Source organism: Truncatella angustata (assembly GCF_020726525.1).
Source record: "Truncatella angustata strain MPI-SDFR-AT-0073 chromosome Unknown BKA67scaffold_10, whole genome shotgun sequence".
NCBI classification, from domain to species: domain Eukaryota; kingdom Fungi; phylum Ascomycota; class Sordariomycetes; order Amphisphaeriales; family Sporocadaceae; genus Truncatella; species Truncatella angustata.
Window position 1 is genome coordinate 398,957 of NW_025763390.1, and position 19,747 is coordinate 418,703.

A 19,747-nucleotide genomic window follows, 5' to 3' on the forward strand; every position below is an offset into this window, starting at 1 on the left:
GATAAAAGTTGAGTGCATGTGTCTGCGAAAAGGTGTCGTGGGGTCAAAGACGATAAACAGGAGGTAACTCGAAGCTGGACCAGGAAAGAAAAGCATCGTCGTTTCCTTGGCGCGTTAAATGCTGTAGTCTGGGCTTGCGCTGGTCGAATCCTTATTACTATTTGACATTCCAGTGAATTGGAAGAGCATGTTAGTCAATTCGAAGATACTACTAGAAATCAGCGACCACTTATGACCAGTTTTGGCCTTGGTGATTGGCCTGAGTGCAATAAATGCTATCGTGAAGCGTGTCATTAACCAGCGATTGTAAAATCCGTTTGCCTTCTGTTGGTAGGGCATAGATCGATCGAATAAGCTTGAACCAATGGATGACGCCTTGCCGAAAGGACACTCTAGGGCTTCACCTGCGCTTTACAGTGGATATAACTTACCAACATAAGGCTTGCTCCAAATGCCAAATTTATCGTTACTAAGGGCAATTGTGAGGGATCGTATCATTACTGGGATGGTGATCATACTTACAAATGAATTTGCAAGGAAGAGGAAAGCACCAAGAGACTGCTGGATGGATGCCTTTCACCTAAAGCAGGCAGATCGTCAAGATAGGTATTGTGAAAGATATGACCTTTTCGACAACGTTTGCGCTGGCCAGAACGGACTTTAGATGCGGCCTAGCTGACCATGCATATATAGATTGAAAGAGAGCAAAGGCTAAGAAAAATTTCAACATCGCTGCTACAGGGAGCGAGTACTATCCTTTAGATTTCATTAATATAACTAATTTTTCTCATGAAGGGCGAAGAGGTACTGAAATGCCACAAAGCAAGATCTGTCAAGATATCTTGATGCTTAATTCACTCCAAGCCTTTATTCCATGCCCACAATACTGTTTGCTATGTACTTTTAGAGCCTGTTCATAGTTGTCAGCTAGACCAATCTTTGGCAAGCGCTTGTGCCCCTAGTGATGAAGTTCATTAAATACTTATGCTTAATTAGGTTTGACATTATCCCCCGTGGGTCTCCTATTTTTCCAATCCTCAATCTCTGATTCCTAACAACCAACTATTGCTAAGATGACTAACATATTCGGTTTGATAATATGGAAAGTAAAGAAGGAATTTTCTTTTTACTTTTACCTTGTACATGTACATGATAAGGAATATGTGCTTAAACATGTATGGTCGTCGTCTTCTCGACGTAGTGGATGCCCTCTTCGAAATCCTGGAGGTGACAACAAATTACAAGCACTATTGTTTGATTTATGGCGCCGTCACCTAGTAATCCACTGCAATTAAAACTCATTTCTCCTGGATTTGGGTTGAGAGATGGGACGACGGCAGGACGCAGCCATATGCCGTCGTCAGGGTGACTGCGCTGTCGCAGTACTAAGGTGAATGTGAATCAACAATCGTGATTGCTTATCACCCCATCAATTACGAACTGCAAATTGTTGACCCTTTACTTTCACTTAAACTCCCAACCCACTGAGCGTATTGTTTTTTCGTTTATTGTTAACACTTCCCAAACATTATTTGCTTCGCTTCCCGCCCTAACGAGTAAGCTTGAAGTTATCATGGATCCTCAAGAGGAGGCAAAGCGCCTGCAAATTTACAACAATGAGGCCTCCATACGCCGTCTAACTAAAAGCTATCTGTATGATCACAATCTCTTCGCTTGTGGAAAGAACATCTGGTCCACCGAAAAGCAACATTGGCTGGCCAGAGCCAAATTACACACTAAGAAGATCAACGAGGAAGGGTGTCGATCAATGACTCTAAAGGAAGTCGCTAGATTCATGGGTTTGTCGTCCACTTTGACTGGCGGTACCACTTTTGCTAACATTGACATAGCTACAAGTGCTATTCCCGGCTGGTCTAAGTCCATGATATCGTCCGTCGCAACCTGCCTGCCTGCGATTAAGATGCCCGCCAAGCAGAGCTCACCGTAGGTGACTCAGTGCGAAGTGGCCACGTATCACCGCTTTCTCATGACTTAGGATGTCACTAATACGCCTCCTGGATGAGTTTCAACAGAATCCTAATACAAAACTCCTTTGATCAGTATCAAAAATACATCGTCCGACACCACAATGCTTCCAAAACCTGTGAAGAGCAGTGAGCAATAACAAGCCACAAGATCTACCATTTGATGTTCCTATTTATTTTTGAATTCATGTCATCCGCTACTACATAGGCTTAACCTTTGATATGTTGTGTTAATTAGGGATAACGATCAACAAAGTCGAGCGTTATTTTCAGAGCATGTGGATGAAGCTGAGTTTTAAGATATAATAGATGTATTGGTTCATTGTAAGAGCTTTACAATTCTGAAGAATCGATCGAAGGCTGCCTCCGAATCAATTGTTTAATATCTTCAAGATAGTCTCAGGATTGTATCTGAATCTTATTGAAATCAGAGGCATAAGTATTGTGCTTTTTGTGGCACCACTTTTGGTTTATGATACAGGAGTGATCAAGATTAAAATCTTGCATATTGTGTTCTAGATACATGTCTTTCTCATACGAACAATCCTGATGCTCCTCGAATCACTTGCCTGGCACGTCTCCTTCACGCCTTTGTCTAAGTCTATGGTAGAAAGTCTGGACCATAGATCTCTAAATCTGCGGTTCGCGAGGCTGAAAATGGTTTCTTATGTCATTCCGAGAGCTTCTCGTTCAGTCGTCGCTTTAGCCAGGGTCACAATCGATTCATTACACACATATTGGCACATTTTACAGTTTACCCTACGTATACAAGTCCTTTGTTGAAATTCTACTACTTATCTGCCGATTTTGTTATTTTGTCTACTTAAGCACAAGGTGTCTTATAACGACAGAAAGTTCCACCCAGTCCTTCCTGAGACTTTTCCCTGTTCCTTCTGGAGTTACACGTTTCCCAAAGATCAACGCCAATTCGGCTTGCCACGGCCCTTGAACGTCTGCGTAATCTTGGTAGTCATTACCCTCGATCTGTCTGGGAAAGTAGCTTTATTATACACCATTTATCAGCATTTAACTGTAATGGTATGTGGATTAATCACACTTGGTCGCCGTCACCTTACCGCGCGCAAGCTCGGCACGCCCCAGGCCCTCCCCCGGCGACTACCATTCTGTGCCTACCACAACCAGGTGAACAATGTGTGGGCAAAGCCTTGCCGCCCGTTACCGTCGAGTACCTAGACTATAGCCTTCTATAACAGCTATGGGAGGATGAACATTTGTGTTATGATCGTATTCGACACAATAAGACATCCCAGCTGTCTGCGAAATTAAATCAGCTAGGTGTTTAGCGCATTTCAAGGCTGATGGGGATGGCTCAAGCTTATTTCCCATGTTGTGCAATATTGCAAAGCGAAATAGTCGTCTCCGAGATTTGATCTTGTTCTTTATTCTCTTGGTATGATTCATGCGTTTCGCTGACTTCTGGGTATCAAGAAAATGAGCGGGGTTCCGGCAGTTGGGGTCACTGCCCGATCGGGACTTGTTGCCTTTGCACCACAAGGTACGTAGGCCCTAGGTATAACCTTAACGTAACAGAGTCAAGTGATTTCCATCATCCGATCTCTAGTTTACCAAATGCTGGCTAGTACGCTGCATGGCATTGTGCCAAGATGTCGGTCATACTTATGGTCGTGTTGTTTGGAATTTACTTTCGTGTTACAATAGCAAGCGAACTATCATGACGTTGACCCGCAGGCGGGGATAGAACGAGGCAGACGAACGCTGCAGCGAGCGCAGCAGCATTTCGCATCAGCGCCGTCGGCTCTGCCGAGCCAACCTTGCCTTGGCGGGACTTCTGTTACGGAAGCCGTGATTAACGCCTTGGAAGACTGCACGTAAGGCAGGACGCCAGCACAGCGCAGTAATGATGACTTCTGCGGGGTTGGTTTGATTCCTTACATGTAACTTAGGAAAAACATTCAAGTGGCATTGCACCTTGTGGTCTGTCATATAACAAGTTCCATTTCTAATATTCAGATATAATGCATAATTCGAAGCTATTTGGAATTATTGCACTCATTGCAACGAACAGCAATGCTTGTTTACATGAGCGTCGTGAACACCGGCACCATGTTATACGACAAGTTACGCCGCGGGCTCCCCTAGGACCAGATGAAGAGATGCTGGTTGGTTCGGTCTCAAACACAGCCCTGGATCAGTGGTCTTACTACTATACGCATGGAGCTCATCTCGCTGGGAGAAATCTGAGCATGGCACAGTGGACGGCTGACCGATGGGCTGAGAGTGGTCTAAACTCCACTATCGTCGCTTACGATGTGCTCATCAACTATCCAGTGAGCAAATCGTTGACGTTAAGCTATTCAAATAGTAGCACATTTCAGCCAGTCTTGGAGGAGGCCGTGCTGGCCGCAGATGAGACGACTAGCTATCCTAACAGGATACCCACATTTCACGGCTACTCAGCCAGCGGTAATGTGACAGCAGAATATGTATATATTGGTCGAGGTCAGCAGATGGATTTTGAGCGATTGAAAGCACTTGGTGTGCCGCTTGAAGGCAAAATCGCCATTTCGAGGTATGGTGGCCCGTTCCGTGGGCTAAAAGTCAAAAACGCACAAGAAAACGGCATGATCGGCGTTGTTCTCTTCACCGACACTGCGGACGACGGTTCGATTACAGAAGCAAATGGCTACGCAGCTTACCCGGATGGCCCAGCACGGAATCCAACCTCGGTTCAACGTGGAAGTGTTGAGTTTCTATCGATCTATCCTGGAGACCCCACAACGCCGGGTTATCCTTCCAAAGAAGGTGTTCCTCGGACGGATGGTACTGCTGTATTACCTCATATTCCATCAATTCCTATTTCGTGGGTCGATGCCAAACCAATTCTAGCAGCCCTCGACGGCTTTGGCACAGATGGCGCTGAAGTCAACCGCATCGGTTGGGTTGGTGCGCTCAATGTCTCTTATTCCACTGGTCCTGCTCCCGGTGTGCAGCTGAGACTCAGCAATTTGATGAATGAGACCATCACCCCGATTTGGGACGTTATCGGTGTCATCAACGGAACGAACTCGGACGAAACCATTGTGATCGGAAACCACCGTGACGCGTGGGTCGTGGGCGGTGCTGCCGACCCCAACTCTGGTACTGCCATCATTATTGAGCTCGCGAAAGCGTTCGGGGAACTCCTCAAACAAGGCTGGAAGCCCAAGCGCAACATTGTTCTTGGATCTTGGGACGGTGAAGAGTATGGCACTGTCGGATCCACCGAGTTCGTTGAGGAGTACATTCCCTGGCTGAATGATACAGCAATATCCTACTTGAACGTAGACATCGGGGTTTCCGGTCCACACGTGTATTTTGGAGCGAGTCCGGAGCTCCACCAAATCGTCCAGGAAACAATGAAAAAGATTGTCTGGATGGACCGTAACATAACCATGTACGATCAGTGGGATGAAGATCTCGAGGGCCAAATAGGTGTGTTGGGAAGTGGCAGTGATTATACTGCTTTCGTTCATAACGGTATCGGTGCGGTACGTGGTCTTCTGTACTAAATACGGAGTGACAGAAAGTTGACGCTAATCTAGCTCGATATCGGAGCAGTGGGTTTTGACCAAGACCCAATCTATCACTACCACAGCAATTATGATTCTTATCACTGGATGGCGAACTTTGGTGACCCAGGTTTCCTGGCTCACAAGTCTGTGGCCCAATTCCTGTCTGTCTTAGCCTATACACTGGCTGATTCAGATGTGATCCCCTTCAATTTGACAGACTATTCCGTTGAGCTGCACAGATACTATGACGATCTTCAAGAAATAATCAGCAGCAGCACAACGATTCTCAACACAGGCCCTCTTCGTTCCGCCATTGATAACTTCGCTCAAAACGCCTTGCAACTCGAGCAACAGATCAAAGAAGCATTGAGATCTAATAATCTAGACCATATCAAGGCCATCAACCACAAATATCGTGATTTCCAGCGCGGCTTTGTGTCTCAAGGTGGCCTTCCGGGGAGAGAGTTTTTTAAGCATCTCATATTTGCTCCAGGGGCTGACACCGGTGAGTTGCCCTGATTCTATACCTAGTCGACCGCCAAGCTAATTCATGGAGGCTATACTGCTGTCACGTTCCCAGGTATTAGCGAGGCTGTGCAGGCTGGTGATGTCTCCACGGCGGCTGATTTTGTGATCAGAACTGCTGCTGCAATTACTGCAGCAGCAGACACAATCGGATCTTGAAGCCTAATGCGCAGCCAAAATGCTTATGTACCTAATAAAGCCACTGTGACAATAGAGTATAAATAAATCACTATATAACGGTTCCGCGGGGTATCTAAAATCTGTCTATATATGTCCGTAACGCCGATCATGACTAATTAAGGCCGATCCTAAAGTCACGACAACTAATGTTGTGCCTGCTGCTGCAACTGCTCTAACTTTATCTTCTCTTTCTCGTCGGCCGTCAGTTCGGCAGCCGCTTCTCCAATATTAATAGTGGCGTTGAGTAACAACGCCAAGCCAGCCAATGCAGCCCCTAACCAAAAGCCTATCTGGTACTGCTCTTTGAGACTGACGTTGCCCTCCCCACGATAATCCACCGTAGTCGAGACAGCAAGTTCTCCGATCCCCAGCCAGAACGCCATGCCCAGGTACAACAAGCTGTTGATTAGCGCACCGGCAGTGGCCTGGAGCCGCGCAGGCATGGCTGTGGTGATGAAAATGTTCGTGACGTTGTAAAGGATATCGACACCAATGGTTCCGCATATCATCGATGGGAAGACATAGGCCCAGTACAGAAACGACAGCGAGGGTCCGCCGGATTCCGACTGAGCGGGCATGAGGGCAAAGAGAAGTACGCAAAGCAAATATCCCAGTCCTGATATAATTAAGAGAATGCGGCCTGGTAGAAGATGAAGAAGGAGGCCGCCGGCTATCGCAAGGAACATTCCACCAACAGCCAAAGGTGTGAACCATGCAGCCGTTTGGAGAGGTGTCGTCTTTAAGACAGTTTGCAGTCTATATTATGTCAGCCTCAGAACTCATTGATAATTTCAAGGAAGTAACTTACTGGTAACTGGCATAGAAGAGGAACAGTCCGAATACACCGTATGAGAAAAACATGGACAGTGCGAGGCGCCGCATGTATTTTGGCCGGAAGAGTTCAGCGGGCAGCAAAGGCTGCGATGCTACCCAGCCCTCGATATAGACGGCAAGGCATAGCAAGATGACTCCGAGAACAAAAGTGACAATGATGTACGGAGTTCGCCATCCGCTCGGCGCATGGCTACCGTCTGTCAACGCATAGACCACCAGGATGATGCCAGGTACGATGGTGGTTACACCCAGCCAGTCCATGCGTGCGCTCGAATCGCCGTCGCCAAGATGTCTCGGGATGGCAAGGAATCCAATAATCGTATTGATGAACATAAGAATAGCACCAATGTAGAAGAACCATTTCCACGTCAACAACTGTCCGGCTACCGCACCTAGGAAAATACCGATATAGAATCCAATGCAGGCCATCGCGCCGTAGAAGCTGAAAACCATGTTCTTTCTCGGTCCGGGTCGATACACAGTACCGAGCAATGATATACCAGCTGGAAGGTACGCACTGCTACCAATGCCCTGCATCGCACGACATACAATTAGCATTGTCGGGTTCTGGCTAAAGCCGGCGATTAGGGACCAGATCGTGAGCCATGCATGTCCCAACAGGAAAATGACCCGGCCGCCATATTGGTCGCTGAGTCTGGCAAAGGGCAAAAGCAGTGCGGCCGTGGTAAGATTTATGACCTCAGAAGGCCAGGTCCGCTGAGAATCGGGAATGCTAATCTCGTCGGCAATGGTGGGCAAGACGATGTTGAAACCACTGATGAAGTACTCGCTCATCATCATAGAGACGATAATCGTGACCACGAATCCGACCTCCGTGGAGGCCTTTGTGAAGACCGTAGGACGCTGTCGCCCGAGGCGCTGGATTTCGGTCTTCGTGAGGGTTTCAGGGGCGTCATTGTCGGAAAGTCCGTTGTCTGGGGTTATGACACCTTCACCCACTTCCATAACTGACGGCATTGTGAGGAATTTCCGTTCGAATTGCTTCGATCTTGGGGCTTGAATTTCAACTACAGTCCAGTATCATAATCTCAACAGGATTGGTATGAATTTTTGTCGACGTCATGGTCAGGTCCTCTGGCGACACGCCAGACTTATACATCTGAGGTCGCGGCGAGGATTTGTAAAGCGGTGGAATCTATAGTGGGTTTCTGAAAGCTAGCTGAGTCGACTGTGCACAAATTGCAAAACTGTGCCTTGATCGAGTAAAGTCGGATCTGTCATGACCGTTGGCGAATCTAGACGCAAGGACTGGATCGTGCGCATTCCATACCCGACTTCAATACGTCAACCCTGAATCATTTGTCGTGACCGGGCATTACATATCATTGGTGGCAAGGCCAGCAAAGAATCGGTGCCACAGGGCTCAGTGCGTCGGATGGCGCTAGAAAGACCCAGTCAAATATGCAGCAGTTGTGTCTTGGCTTCCAAATAGGGCATGGTCCCTTCAAGACTCGATGCTTGAATTACCTAACCCATGGGCGCTAGGGAATTGACATGGTCGTCACTGGTTCATGTAAAGGGTGCCCGGTTTGCCGCACTTCTTGGGCTTGTCTTCAAACTCTGTTGCAACTCATTCTCAAAGGGGCAGTCAGGATACACATCTCACATGTTGACTCACCAGGCTATGGAATCAAGCCAGCAAGCTTAGCCTCAAGGCCTGATCACCGGTCATCGCCAATGACTCCAAGTTGTTTCTCGGGCGCCGCGGACATGGATTTCGGATGACCGCCAGGTGATTTTGCCCACGGCCTTCGAGACTGCGCCATACCACTGAGCCTCCTCAGTTCTCACGGTTCAAGCGTTCGCTGCCATGGCCACGGCCAAGGCTTGCCAAAACTGTCGCAAGCGTCGCCTGCGCTGCGATCGATCCATACCTGGCTGTAACAAGTGCTTAGCCACAGGCCAGGAGTGCCTTGGGTACGGTAAGGCCTACCAATGGACAAATGCTGTCGCTTCCCGGGGCCGAATGGCTGGGAAACAGACGTTCGCATCGACGGAGCCAAGTAGTCCGCCAAGGACAGGCGACCATAGCCGAGCTCTTGTTCGTGCGCAAGAGCCACTGCCCAGAAGTGGTATGACAATGGTGAACAATAATAGCATGCCCATTATACTCACAGATCCACTTTTCCAACACATGGATACTACTGCGAGATTCTACCTCAATTACTGTAAGTTCAAGCTTTCTCTTGGTCCCCTTTGCGCAATCAAGCCAACATTCCGCAGTCTCGAAACGTATGTGTCAGGAATTGGTGACGCACGATTCCTTTCACCTAGCTGGCAATCCATTTCGCCAGCTCATTGCCATGTCGACATCGTATTCATTTCTGCAACACATACTTGTCGCCTCATCTGCAATGCACTACTCCAACCTGGCACGACGCTCATTTCCGACTAGCCAGCACTCCCAGAAGGCATCAATAGATGCACTTGTAGACGCGTTACGTGCTCGCCATGATGCTATCAAGGGATTGCAAGTAGTGCTCGAGAGGAACAAGACTCCCATCGACAGGCCGTACCAATTCGATGAAAAGGACGCATTGCTCGCCACCATACTGTTTTTTGTCAACTTCGCTCTGATAGACTCGGGAAAGGGGGGCTGGCGATCTCATATGAAGGCGGCAAGATCTCTCATAGCTGCTCAGGCCTCGAACTATGCATTGACGCCACGAAGACCTGATGAGGAAACCGACATCGAACAAGCCGTTCTGTCGATATCAGACCTGCATCTTCAGCCGGATCCTACGCCACACGACACGAGAGAGTCGGTACTACAGCTTACGCAGGACACAGTTGGCATACGTGACTACGTCGCCTCAGATTCGGTAGCATACTACATATGGGGCACAACATTTGACTCGCTTTGGAATTCCGCAGCAGGAGCTCGGAGTGCCAGCCTCGTCGACATCGAAGATATACGATCTATTATCGACCGCACCGAGGCCAACAGCTACCACAGCTGCCCTGCACATTTATTGCTACTTATCCTACGGATATCGCGCCTAGCACGAAGTATCAATTCAACAGAAACCGCCATACCGACGACTGAGGAGATGGACTGCTTCGTGTCTCTTCTCAGGGAGGCGCAAGACTTCAATCCCGAGTCCTGGGCCGTTAGAGTAAGTGCAGCAAACGCTCACGTTCGAGAGGTCGATGAGCTAGAAATTCGAATGCGGACGTACATCGCATATGCATACCGGGCCGGAGTTTGTCTCTACGTTTTACTCGCAGCACCTGGCCTCGAGGAACACGTCATGAAGAAAGCCTTGGGCAACGAATTGGTCTCGTCGCTACCGTCGCTACCAACAACGAAAGAGCTCGCAACAACGATTCTATCTCAACTGTCGCTTATCCCGAACACCTACCCCTTATTCAAGTATACCACTTGGCCTGTCTTCATGACGGGAGTGGAAGCTGCGACACATGAAAGCAGAGCATGGACACTTTGGCGCTTGAATGCTATGTGGGAATTATGTCCTTGGGGCATGATGAAATCCGCTGGAGAGACTCTCCGGGAAATCTGGCAGTTGCGTGATGGCCTCAGCGCCGTGAAACAAGAGCCTGATGACGCGAATAACGTACTCGCAGCCGAATACACGGACAGAAGCTGGCTCATCGAGTTGAGAAGACTGGGATCCAACTTCTTGATCGTATAAATACTCGGCCTTGGAAGCTGTGGTACGTCAATGCCACACTATGTGCAGTGGGTCCCAACATATAGGTTGAAAACAAAAAAAAGGCAGAAAAACAAAACATGAGAAAAGAAAAAAGAATCGAGACGCCTCAGATTCGAATCAGCATTTTCCGACTATCCGTTTAGGAGATTGGCGAGTCATTGTAAACGATAGTGGGTGCACACATGCTTGGTTGCAACCATCTGCGAGCAACCGCTCTCTAAATGCCTGAACATCTACCCCTATTGCCTAATTAGGCAGTGTCTGCCCAATTAAGCGAACTAAGGCCGTCTTATCTTCATAAGACGAGTAGTGCTGGAAGGAAGAAGCGCTGGGACGGGATGTAGATGCGCAAGTTACAAGGCAACGACGGCCTTGTGGAAACAGCTCAATACCCAAAGTTCCTCCTTGCTGCAATCGAAGCGGCTGCGTTTCTGACCAAGGTCGGTTGTTAAACAAAGTATGAACGGACGCCTTGCTTCTGGCAACGGCTCAAAGCTAGCCGTCTTTAATATACGTTATAACTATGACGTATGGAAGATCCGAAGCATAGGGCGAGTTCGGTGTTGTTTCTCGTGGTTTTGCCCCGAAAACATGCGCATGGGGCACTACTCATCGGCCGTGCCCAGCGTTGGGGTCAACATCAAAAGAAAGAGTGCAACAGCCATCGTATATTCAAAACATGTAAGAGATACTTACATGAGGGCTACAGGTCAGACCAATTCTCACAGCACAAATACCCTGTCCGCCGGGCACTCAATCGAGCTTACACCAGGATATTCATTTCACAACTAGAAAAGGGGCAAGTGGGGTGGATGGGCATGCTGTTATCAGCATTGCAGAGCAAAATGGTCAAAATACTGAGCAGTCTTAGGCTCATGGGGCTGAATTTATTCTGGGAGCAACACATCACCATAATCGTGTTGTTATTCACAATGCCAGAGTCAGTCCGCCCCTAGGACACAGAGAAAGTCACGCAGTCAAGTTCTAAGCATTGTGATAATGTGGTCGTCAAATTAATCGTCGTGCAATGGCACGTAGCAGATCTGCAACAAAGGGTATCTCTCTAAAAAGAGCGCCTTCATCGTGTATACTGAGTGACCAAAATTCCACCCATCAACACCTAAAAAGCGCGAACCAGCAAAAAGCAGGCAAGCAATGCTATACCTCAGACCCGCCCCGCATGGCTTTGTTCTACTTCAAACAACAGTGGTATCAAAATCCGTCTAACAAATAAGCCGTCCCGTGGTAAACACCTAGCATCACTTGAAATTAGAACTGCCTTCTTCCACCTCAATGCAACCAGATATTCGTGACAAGACTTTGCATAACTCATTCGGTTCCATCCCTCAAGCAATGAGTGTGCAGATGAACATTGCGTATGTGCAAACTCGACGAGTCTTTATTCTGCTTTCCAAGAAGAGCACAATGCAGAAAGTTTATACTCATTCGGCTTGCAAAAGACCGTCGGTCGAGCGTTGTAAGCACAGAACAGACCCATCTGTACGTGCATAACCACAACCAAGGTTTGATGATAAGGACCAGCTTGGAAAGGACCAGCCGAAAACCCAAGGAATGGGGGTATCAAGGGCAGCGTCCACCAGGCCGCAGATAAAAGCATGAAACAGGAACGCCGGTAAGTGCAGTGTCGTAATTGGAAAGTGTTGCTTCAAGATCGCTCCTCAAGAGATGAACGCCACTCTTTGGATCAGAGTCGTTCTCGCAAGAAAATACATGCAAGCACAGTGCTTACAAACTCATTGTTAGCCATTCCCATTCTTGAGGGCCGGCACCAGCACCGGGTGGCATCATCCCGTTTGGCGGAGCACCAGACATTCCCATCAAACCCGGAGGCATCATTGGTCGTTGCGTCATGCCAAACCCATTGGTCAATGCTACACTGCCAGGATTGGGCATCCCAGCCATGAATCCGCTGGTTGAGCTAATAGATCGTGCTGCCTCATTAGAACCAGTCGAATTGGTAGGACTGTCGATATCCATGCCGCCCGTCAGTTCGCTGCTTCCAGCGCTCTTGCTGCTGCGCCGCTGACGCTTGGAGGAGCCAGTCGTGCCGACATTGCGTGTCATTGACGAAGCAGCACCAGGACCAGGAGTGTTCTTGGGGGGAGCTGCTGCGATCGGAATGACACCCTTGCCGCCTACTGCACTGGTCGCAGAGCCTGCGTAACTCGTTGGTGTACTACCTGCGGTGTTTCCACCAGACGCACCAGCGCCGCCGCTTGCGGGGCTTTCGCCCTCATTGGCACTGCCACCACGAGTCGTCGAAGGTGGTGTTGTCGCTTGAGTGATGTTGGGCGTCGTAGAAATTCCTAACGTCGAATTCTTGCGCGAAGCTGGTCCAGAGGCCGTCCCCACTGGACCCTTCTTTGACCTTGTACTCGTGCCTCCAACTGGAAGATTAGCACCAGATCCTCGGTTGCGTTTCTTGATAACGTCTGTCTTCAGACTCAGAGGGCGGACCACACCATGCAGTTTCAAAAACAAACCGCATGCATTACATAGTGGCTGGCCCTCGGGATTTCGACGCCAAAGTGGAGTTGTCTGAGTGAAACAGTTCGTGCAAGTCGTGGGAGCGCTGCCATCCCCCTGGTTTCCTGCCGCATTCTGTAAGTTGCTTGTAGAGCCTTGTTTCGAGCCAAGCGGGGATGCAGGCCGACTAGGAGCAACTGAGGAGAAGCCAGAAGCGTTACCGGCTGCATCGGCGGGCGGAGAGTTGGGATTAGATTGTGCTAGCCTGTCGAACGGATTGCCACGGCCACCCATGCTAATACCAGATATGGACGCATTTCGCGGTACCTTCTGTCGCCTGTCACTTGATCTGAAAGAATGAGACCTGGAAAGATTGCCCTGCCCATCCCAATCACCATTGGCGTCGACGTAGTCGGTAGTAGTACCGCCAATTGTGACTTGCTTGCGGGGAGGGCCACCAGGATACCGAGCGGCCTGTGTGCTAAAAGAGCCAGGCAGCGATGGGTCCCAACCAAGTGCATTAGAGCTGTTCATGTCCATGCCGGACTCCTCCATAGAAGGTGAAAACCCTTGGTGAAGCGCGAGGTTGCGATCCGGGAATGAGCCCCCTTCATCTTCATTGTCTGATTCAGCACCAAAGCTGAACATGTTATGCTCCATCATGCCCACACCGGGCGATCGCACCGGGTGATCCTCCTGGAAGACCTGCGTGGGGTCGATATGCCCGAAATTGTTCGTGGGTGCGAAGGAAGATGATGTATCTGGAGCATTGCTGCCGTGTGCAAACATTTGATTACCGTTGCCATGATACATGAACTGCTGTGAAATGTGATTTGCGGCATGACTCTGGAAGGGCTGGTGGGATTGATGGCGCATATCTATAGAACCGAAGAATATGTTCTCGTTCTCGGGTATGGGGTGTGGTGTAGTTGCAGTGGACTGGTAAGCAGATGCAGGCGGGGAGTAGAAGTCGTTGGCATTCATGGAGCCTTGACCCAGCCCAGACTGGCTATACATGTTCTGGAATGAATTGTGCGTGACCATGGGTGACGTCCCTGGCGAGAAAGAGAAGTTTTGCTGAAATGGGCCAGCCGAGGTGATAATGGGATCATGCTCCATCTGGAAGGTGTCTAGGGCAAATGGGACACCTGGATGATGGGATGCAGAGGCAACGGCAGCTGAATGCGAATGATCTAGAGAATACTCATGAACATCTGCATCCGCATCCAACTCATTAGAGTTCAGATTACTGTTGGTAGCCGGCACTTGAGGAGAAAACTCAGCCGGGCGCTTGAGGTTGCGGGTCTAGACATGATATCAGTTATCAAGTTCGGTTAAGGTAGAGGTGGCAACCTGTTTTGGAGATAGCACTCCAGTGCATCGGTGCCATGTGCAGAATGCAATAGTATGTAAAAAGTACTTACGCGGCGGTCATCTATACTAGTCTTACGATGATGGCGATTGATGTATCCGAATTCGTCTTGATGCCCGCGGATGTGTGGAGGCACTGGGACTGATTGCGGAACAAAACGCTGCTGCTGCTGTTGCTGCTGCTGCTGCTGTAAGGCCTTGCGGGATTTGATAGGGATAGCAGCAGCTGTTGCGTGGGCCGCCTTCTCGTCTAGTTGCTTTTGAGCCTCAGGCGAGGCAGGGTCAACAGATAAGCCCGCTGGAGTCGACACATTCTCACTGAAGATGAAGTCATCCAAATTCATTGGGTCGGTTTGGGCCTGAGTGATGTTTTGATCCGACGTTTTTCTAAGCTGAGCAATGCCACTTGGAGCATTGCTCGCGTTTGCATTAAGAGCGTTACTGGAAGAGAATGTGGAAGCACTCGCAGATGCAGCGTTTTCAATTGCCGCTGCTTGTCTCTGGCTGCTCGAAATATTAGAAGATCCGCAGCGAGTGTCCGGGCCAGGAACATACCGAGCCATTTCTTCTTCTTGCTGTTGCTTTCGCAGTCTCATGTGCATCATGCGCCAGGTCAAGTTTTCCATGCGCTCTTGGCTGGGCAGGTTCTGCTTCGTCTTGCTAAAGAAGCGCCAAATCTGGGTGGCTAGAGGGTCGTTCTGCTGCATCTGCTCGAGGCTCTCGGGTTTCGGGGCGTTGCCATCATCCAACGGCGAGAATATCGAGGGGTTGAACAGGTCGTGATGCGCGGAACCGCCGCTGTTGACGAGGTCAAGGTTGAGCTCCTGCAGTCGCAGGTCGCCGGGGCTGGTGTTGTCGCTTGTGCCGTTGCCAGTGGCTGGACGGTCGGCGGTGTTCTGGTTCTGGCTCTGGTTCTGGCTGTGCCCGGGCGAAGACTCCTCAAAGGGCCTTCGGGGGAAGCGGTAGTCGTGTTCCGTCGAGGTGGGATTCATTGCTGTTGAGGGACTCGCAGTTGTAAAAGGCATAACTTCAACGGCTGCCATGTCGTACATATGAGAACGAGAACTGGGACTGGGACTGGCTGACCTCCCCTCGTTCGCTCGTGTGTGTGCGACCGACCGGGAGAGTTCGAGCGTGCTACGGCTCGACTTGACTTGGCTTGGAACCTGGACCTTGGTGCGCTTCCAGTTCCAGTTTCCCCACGTCACAAGCCTGAAGCTTCTGCTGACACTCACTGGACCACACACCTCTTTCCACGGCCGCTGTCAATTTCGGATGGAACTCTAATTTTTTTGCTTGTGCTGGTCGCGTTACACACGGTTTTTTTTCTTGGGGGGAGTGGTCTTCAGAGCATGTCCGTGTCGTGGAATTGGATTGCTATAACGCCAGTCCTGTCTTGCACAGGAGGGGATGTCTACGTGAGATGCTGTTTCGACACTCGAAGCCTGTGAGGCAAGGCACTTGCTTTTGGCCTTAGCCGGCGCGAGAATCGGATGGAGATGGGTGATGTAGGTAGGATCTAGTCAGTGGTCCAGAGTGGAGGGCCCTGCAGCACTGGTCGCTCCAAGCGTCCCACCCTTCTTCCAATGACTGACCAGACATCTCGGACTGGGCTGCGTGGTGGAGTGGGTTGATGCTGGTAATTGTTCTACGCTACGCAGAATGAATGCCACTTGCTGGTGTGCCTCATCTCGGCAAGTACTCGCAAGTACCTCCGACACGGCGGGACGCTGCGACAGTCTCTATGGTGGTCGGCTGTAAAACCATGCCCCATGTTCATATTCGAGTGGGAGTTCCGCTAAGTCGGCCAATCCTACGGCGACTCTTCGTCGAGTCCCCTGCACACAAGAGCTTTCATACCGCAACCCAAATGCGAATGAACCCAAATCCGCCAAGCGAGTGTGGGCCTGCCCACGAGATTACATACATAGTACTGTAGTATAAATTACTACTATGTAAAATAGTGGTGGGGGGCACGAGCGGTCGTCCTCGTCATGGCTATTTGAATCGCAACTGAGGCAGCATGATGCATGGATGCCCTGCGGGTTACGTATCTACCCATAACTAAGGTTTTATATTGGACAAGATTGATCTTGCCTGTTGCTGTCATGTTTCCTCATATGGTTCTGGGCCAGCCAACCTTATTCCCCTCCTCAACCTCGATGGGGAAGCTCTCTTCTCACGGTCTTTTGCATTTCTCTTATTAACGCGAGTAATGTGATTGAAGAATATGCATGCACCAACGGAGGGAGGGATGAGAACGTGGAGAATGTAAGCAAGGCGTTCATGATGAGAATAGCTGCTACAGTACCTAACTACCCATGTTTGCGCCAGCCATGAGAAATGGAGCAGCTACTGCGAGGGGGACGCCATATAGCGCCTACGTTCCGACTACATCCGATCCCGTTCCCCTTCAGGACTCCTCATAATTCCGTGCATGGGAGATTTAGAACTTACCGGGCAGCAGCTCAATAGACCCGATCGAATCTATTGATTGTCGCATGCGGAGGAGGTTGGAACCACGTTTTGCGAAGTCGTCAGTGGTCCCAGTTGAGCCCGTTAAGCCCTTCAGTGGTTTGGCAGCTAGCAGGGAAGAGGCCAGGGCTTGTGGGTCCTCAAGCAGGGTAAACCATATGGCCGGAGTTTTCTTGCAGCCTCGGCCAGCATGTTACACCGTCAGCGCCGGTCTCTCGCCGATCTTTCATTATCACCGTTGGATACTCTTGAAGTATGCAGTTCTCTGTTATTATCGAAGCCAGTGATCCTTACGGGAACTTCCTTGTGATTGACCCTCATTGCCTGCCTGCCCGGATACATGCTGAACAGGGATGACGGGGGCATCCAACGCATGCCTCGGTTGTGTCATCTGCGAAACCAAGTATGCGGTCGCGATCATATATTGGTGTGGATCATGATGGTAGAGCAAAGTACGGATTTTCGCGTTGCCATTGCACAGTATAATCCGTGACAGTCATCGTTCTCCTCTTACGCTCCACGACGATGCATTCAAAGATCATAAAGGCAAAAGATATTCATTGACACATGTATCATCTTGGCCAGATCTAGCGCAACTTGTGGCACATGGAAATAAGGTGAAGTTCAATACGAATCGTAAAGAGTAGGTAGTACTCTGTGAACGAAAATACGATTCGTCACCTGCAGACAGTACTGTAGCATTGGCAGAATCTTCACAACCACTGCTGACAATCCATATGGAAGACCTCAATAATAACTTTACCTAGGCCTTGCATTTGCAATCCTCAGGCCCATCGCTGTATTCCATCCATGTCGGCAAAGAATATCAAAACCGAACCAATTCAGATCGTGTTCGAAATGGCTCTATGTACAAGATGCGACGAATGCACAGAGGTGGATACATAGATCCGATGAAGGCCCTTCAGCGTTGCGGCACAGTCGTGCCCTGGTCATTTCATCCCACGTCCTTCAAATAGGCAATATGGCAATTTGGAGTATTAAACAAGAGTGGCTTGAATGGCTTTCATTCAGTGCAGCCCTCGGCGGCTGTCGCGAGCCTAGTTCGCGTAAACAGACCACCGGAAAAATTCAACTGGCTCAACTCGGATTCGCGGGTCTAGATCTTTGGTGTGTATGCTAAAACTGAGAGGCTTCAAGCAATGTGCAAACTGCTTAATACGGTTGTCAAGAACAGCATCCGCACGAGTGACGCATCGTACCTTGCTTGCGTCCGCTGTTCTCCACTTCCTTCGTGTGGTCAACGGCATGAACGACTTCGCGGGCCCTCGTTCCAGACACGGGAACTAGATACTTGCTGCACAAGCTGCTTGGCTCCGTCGTTCCAAAGATATACAGTAACTGAGGTGAAGGAGGATCTCCGCAAGTTGATCTAACTCGATGCTCGGAAACATGCATGCTCCTCATCTCTTCACTGAGGTCCATTTCTCCGCGACAAACCCACAACTAAATAACGCTCGCGGATGGCAAATAATGAGTCCTAGCAACCTCCTGAGGCTTCCTGCTGTTAGGCCCTGTTCAGCCTCGCCAAAGAGGAGATGATACCGACAACCGAGTCTGTAAAGTGGTGACTGTGGATACGGCATATTCAGGTGAAATTGGGTTAATTGACTGTTGTAGGCCCGAACGGCTCAGACTCTTCAATATCCCCGGACGAAAAACCCACGGCTGGTCAAAAGTGACCCGTCTAACCGAAGATGGTCTTTGTGTGTGTCGCATCTGCGTCAACAAAGACGAAGAAGAAGACCCTGGGTGAATAGCGGGCCAGTGTTGATCATAGTACTTACTAATCCACTTACAATCATTGAACCCGACCCATCAACTGGGACACCATTCAATCACAAGCATTTACTGGGATCCAGAATATATTAATCCGTAAGCTTGAGCGTCAACTTGAGGGGTTACTGCTGCTGCAGCGCCGGCGAACGGTTCCCGAAGTCGATCAAGAGAGGTCGCCGTTTTACTGGGCAGATCTACTAGCTACAAGGAGTCGAGGCCATGCTTTCACAAAGGGTTCAAATAGTAGAGAACCCACACTATGAGACTGCTGTTCCTCTGGTTCCTCTGGGTACTCGTACCCCTCAGGTATCGCTACCTGCAGGGCATTCCACAAACAGGGATAATCCGCTGCTGGTGCATGGAACTCATCACAAGCTGCGGGCAGGCTGACCCCCACTCTCCCAACCGCAACCGCACCTCAATCCCGCACTCGGTTCCAGAAAGGAAACGTGCTGGCCGAGCATTCATTGTAGCATTCATTCATTCACGGAGCATGAAGGGGAGCTTGGACATCGTCTTCTGATTATGACGGGAGAGTCTCATCATTGCTGCTTGCAGCTTGCTAAAGTTAGGACTCATTCTGGAACTCTTTCGGTCGGCAAGCTTGTCGACGCTAGCATCAACACGACTCACGGATCACAAGCTATTCTTCCTTCATTCTTCAACAGCCGGCAAGTTCCTCAAAATAGCCCATGCGAGCGAGCTGGTGCAACGCGAGGGACATAGTGGGTCTCTCTATACCGTTTCCGGTGTAAAGCTATGGCCGGGGATCCCTAGCTGCCGAATGGTCGAAGTCAATCGGGCACGGCTTTGTCTCGAAGTTATCAAGCACCGAAATGCAAGCCGGGAAATGTGTATGCCATTG

At 49.6% G+C, this 19,747-nt stretch overlaps 4 protein-coding genes across 4 annotated transcripts; 2 read left to right on the forward strand and 2 right to left on the reverse strand.

The window, feature by feature from the left end:
* Positions 1-3,489: 3,489 nt before the first annotated feature.
* Positions 3,490-6,314, forward strand: BKA67DRAFT_88305 (glutamate carboxypeptidase II). The gene is made up of 3 exons (XM_046109518.1): positions 3,490-5,494; positions 5,549-6,023; positions 6,075-6,314. The coding sequence occupies exons 1-3, from the start codon at positions 3,983-3,985 to the stop codon at positions 6,200-6,202; spliced, it is 2,115 nt and encodes a 704-aa protein (XP_045952390.1). The 5' UTR covers positions 3,490-3,982; the 3' UTR covers positions 6,203-6,314.
* A 52-nt stretch (positions 6,315-6,366) lies between these two features.
* BKA67DRAFT_663756 (major facilitator superfamily domain-containing protein) lies at positions 6,367-8,035 on the reverse strand (the record flags this gene model as incomplete). The annotated part of the gene is made up of 2 exons (XM_046108241.1): positions 6,367-6,979; positions 7,032-8,035. The coding sequence occupies 2 exons, from the start codon at positions 8,033-8,035 to the stop codon at positions 6,367-6,369; spliced, it is 1,617 nt and encodes a 538-aa protein (XP_045952391.1).
* A 772-nt stretch (positions 8,036-8,807) lies between these two features.
* BKA67DRAFT_88312 (fungal-specific transcription factor domain-containing protein) lies at positions 8,808-11,037 on the forward strand. The gene is made up of 3 exons (XM_046109519.1): positions 8,808-9,246; positions 9,302-10,753; positions 10,815-11,037. The coding sequence occupies exons 1-2, from the start codon at positions 8,889-8,891 to the stop codon at positions 10,729-10,731; spliced, it is 1,788 nt and encodes a 595-aa protein (XP_045952392.1). The 5' UTR covers positions 8,808-8,888; the 3' UTR covers positions 10,732-10,753; positions 10,815-11,037.
* Positions 11,038-12,498: 1,461 nt separating this feature from the next.
* On the reverse strand, positions 12,499-15,653 carry BKA67DRAFT_540876 (uncharacterized protein; the record flags this gene model as incomplete). Its single annotated transcript, XM_046100829.1, has 2 exons — positions 12,499-14,544; positions 14,664-15,653. 2 exons carry the CDS (start codon positions 15,651-15,653, stop codon positions 12,499-12,501), a joined length of 3,036 nt encoding a protein of 1,011 aa, XP_045952393.1.
* Positions 15,654-19,747: the final 4,094 nt, after the last annotated feature.

What these genes read in the sequence shown, in the direction of transcription:
- BKA67DRAFT_88305 (XM_046109518.1), top strand. Translation starts at nt 3,983, where the DNA reads ATGCATAATTCGAAGCTATTTGGAATTATTGCACTCATTGCAACGAAC. An exon ending in TTCATAACGGTATCGGTGCG is followed by an intron (nt 5,495 to 5,548) that starts GTACGTGGTCTT and finishes ACGCTAATCTAG; the next exon opens with CTCGATATCGGAGCAGTGGG. An exon ending in TGCTCCAGGGGCTGACACCG is followed by an intron (nt 6,024 to 6,074) that starts GTGAGTTGCCCT and finishes TAATTCATGGAG; the next exon opens with GCTATACTGCTGTCACGTTC.
- BKA67DRAFT_88312 (XM_046109519.1), top strand. Translation starts at nt 8,889, where the DNA reads ATGGCCACGGCCAAGGCTTGCCAAAACTGTCGCAAGCGTCGCCTGCGC. An exon ending in GAGATTCTACCTCAATTACT is followed by an intron (nt 9,247 to 9,301) that starts GTAAGTTCAAGC and finishes AACATTCCGCAG; the next exon opens with TCTCGAAACGTATGTGTCAG.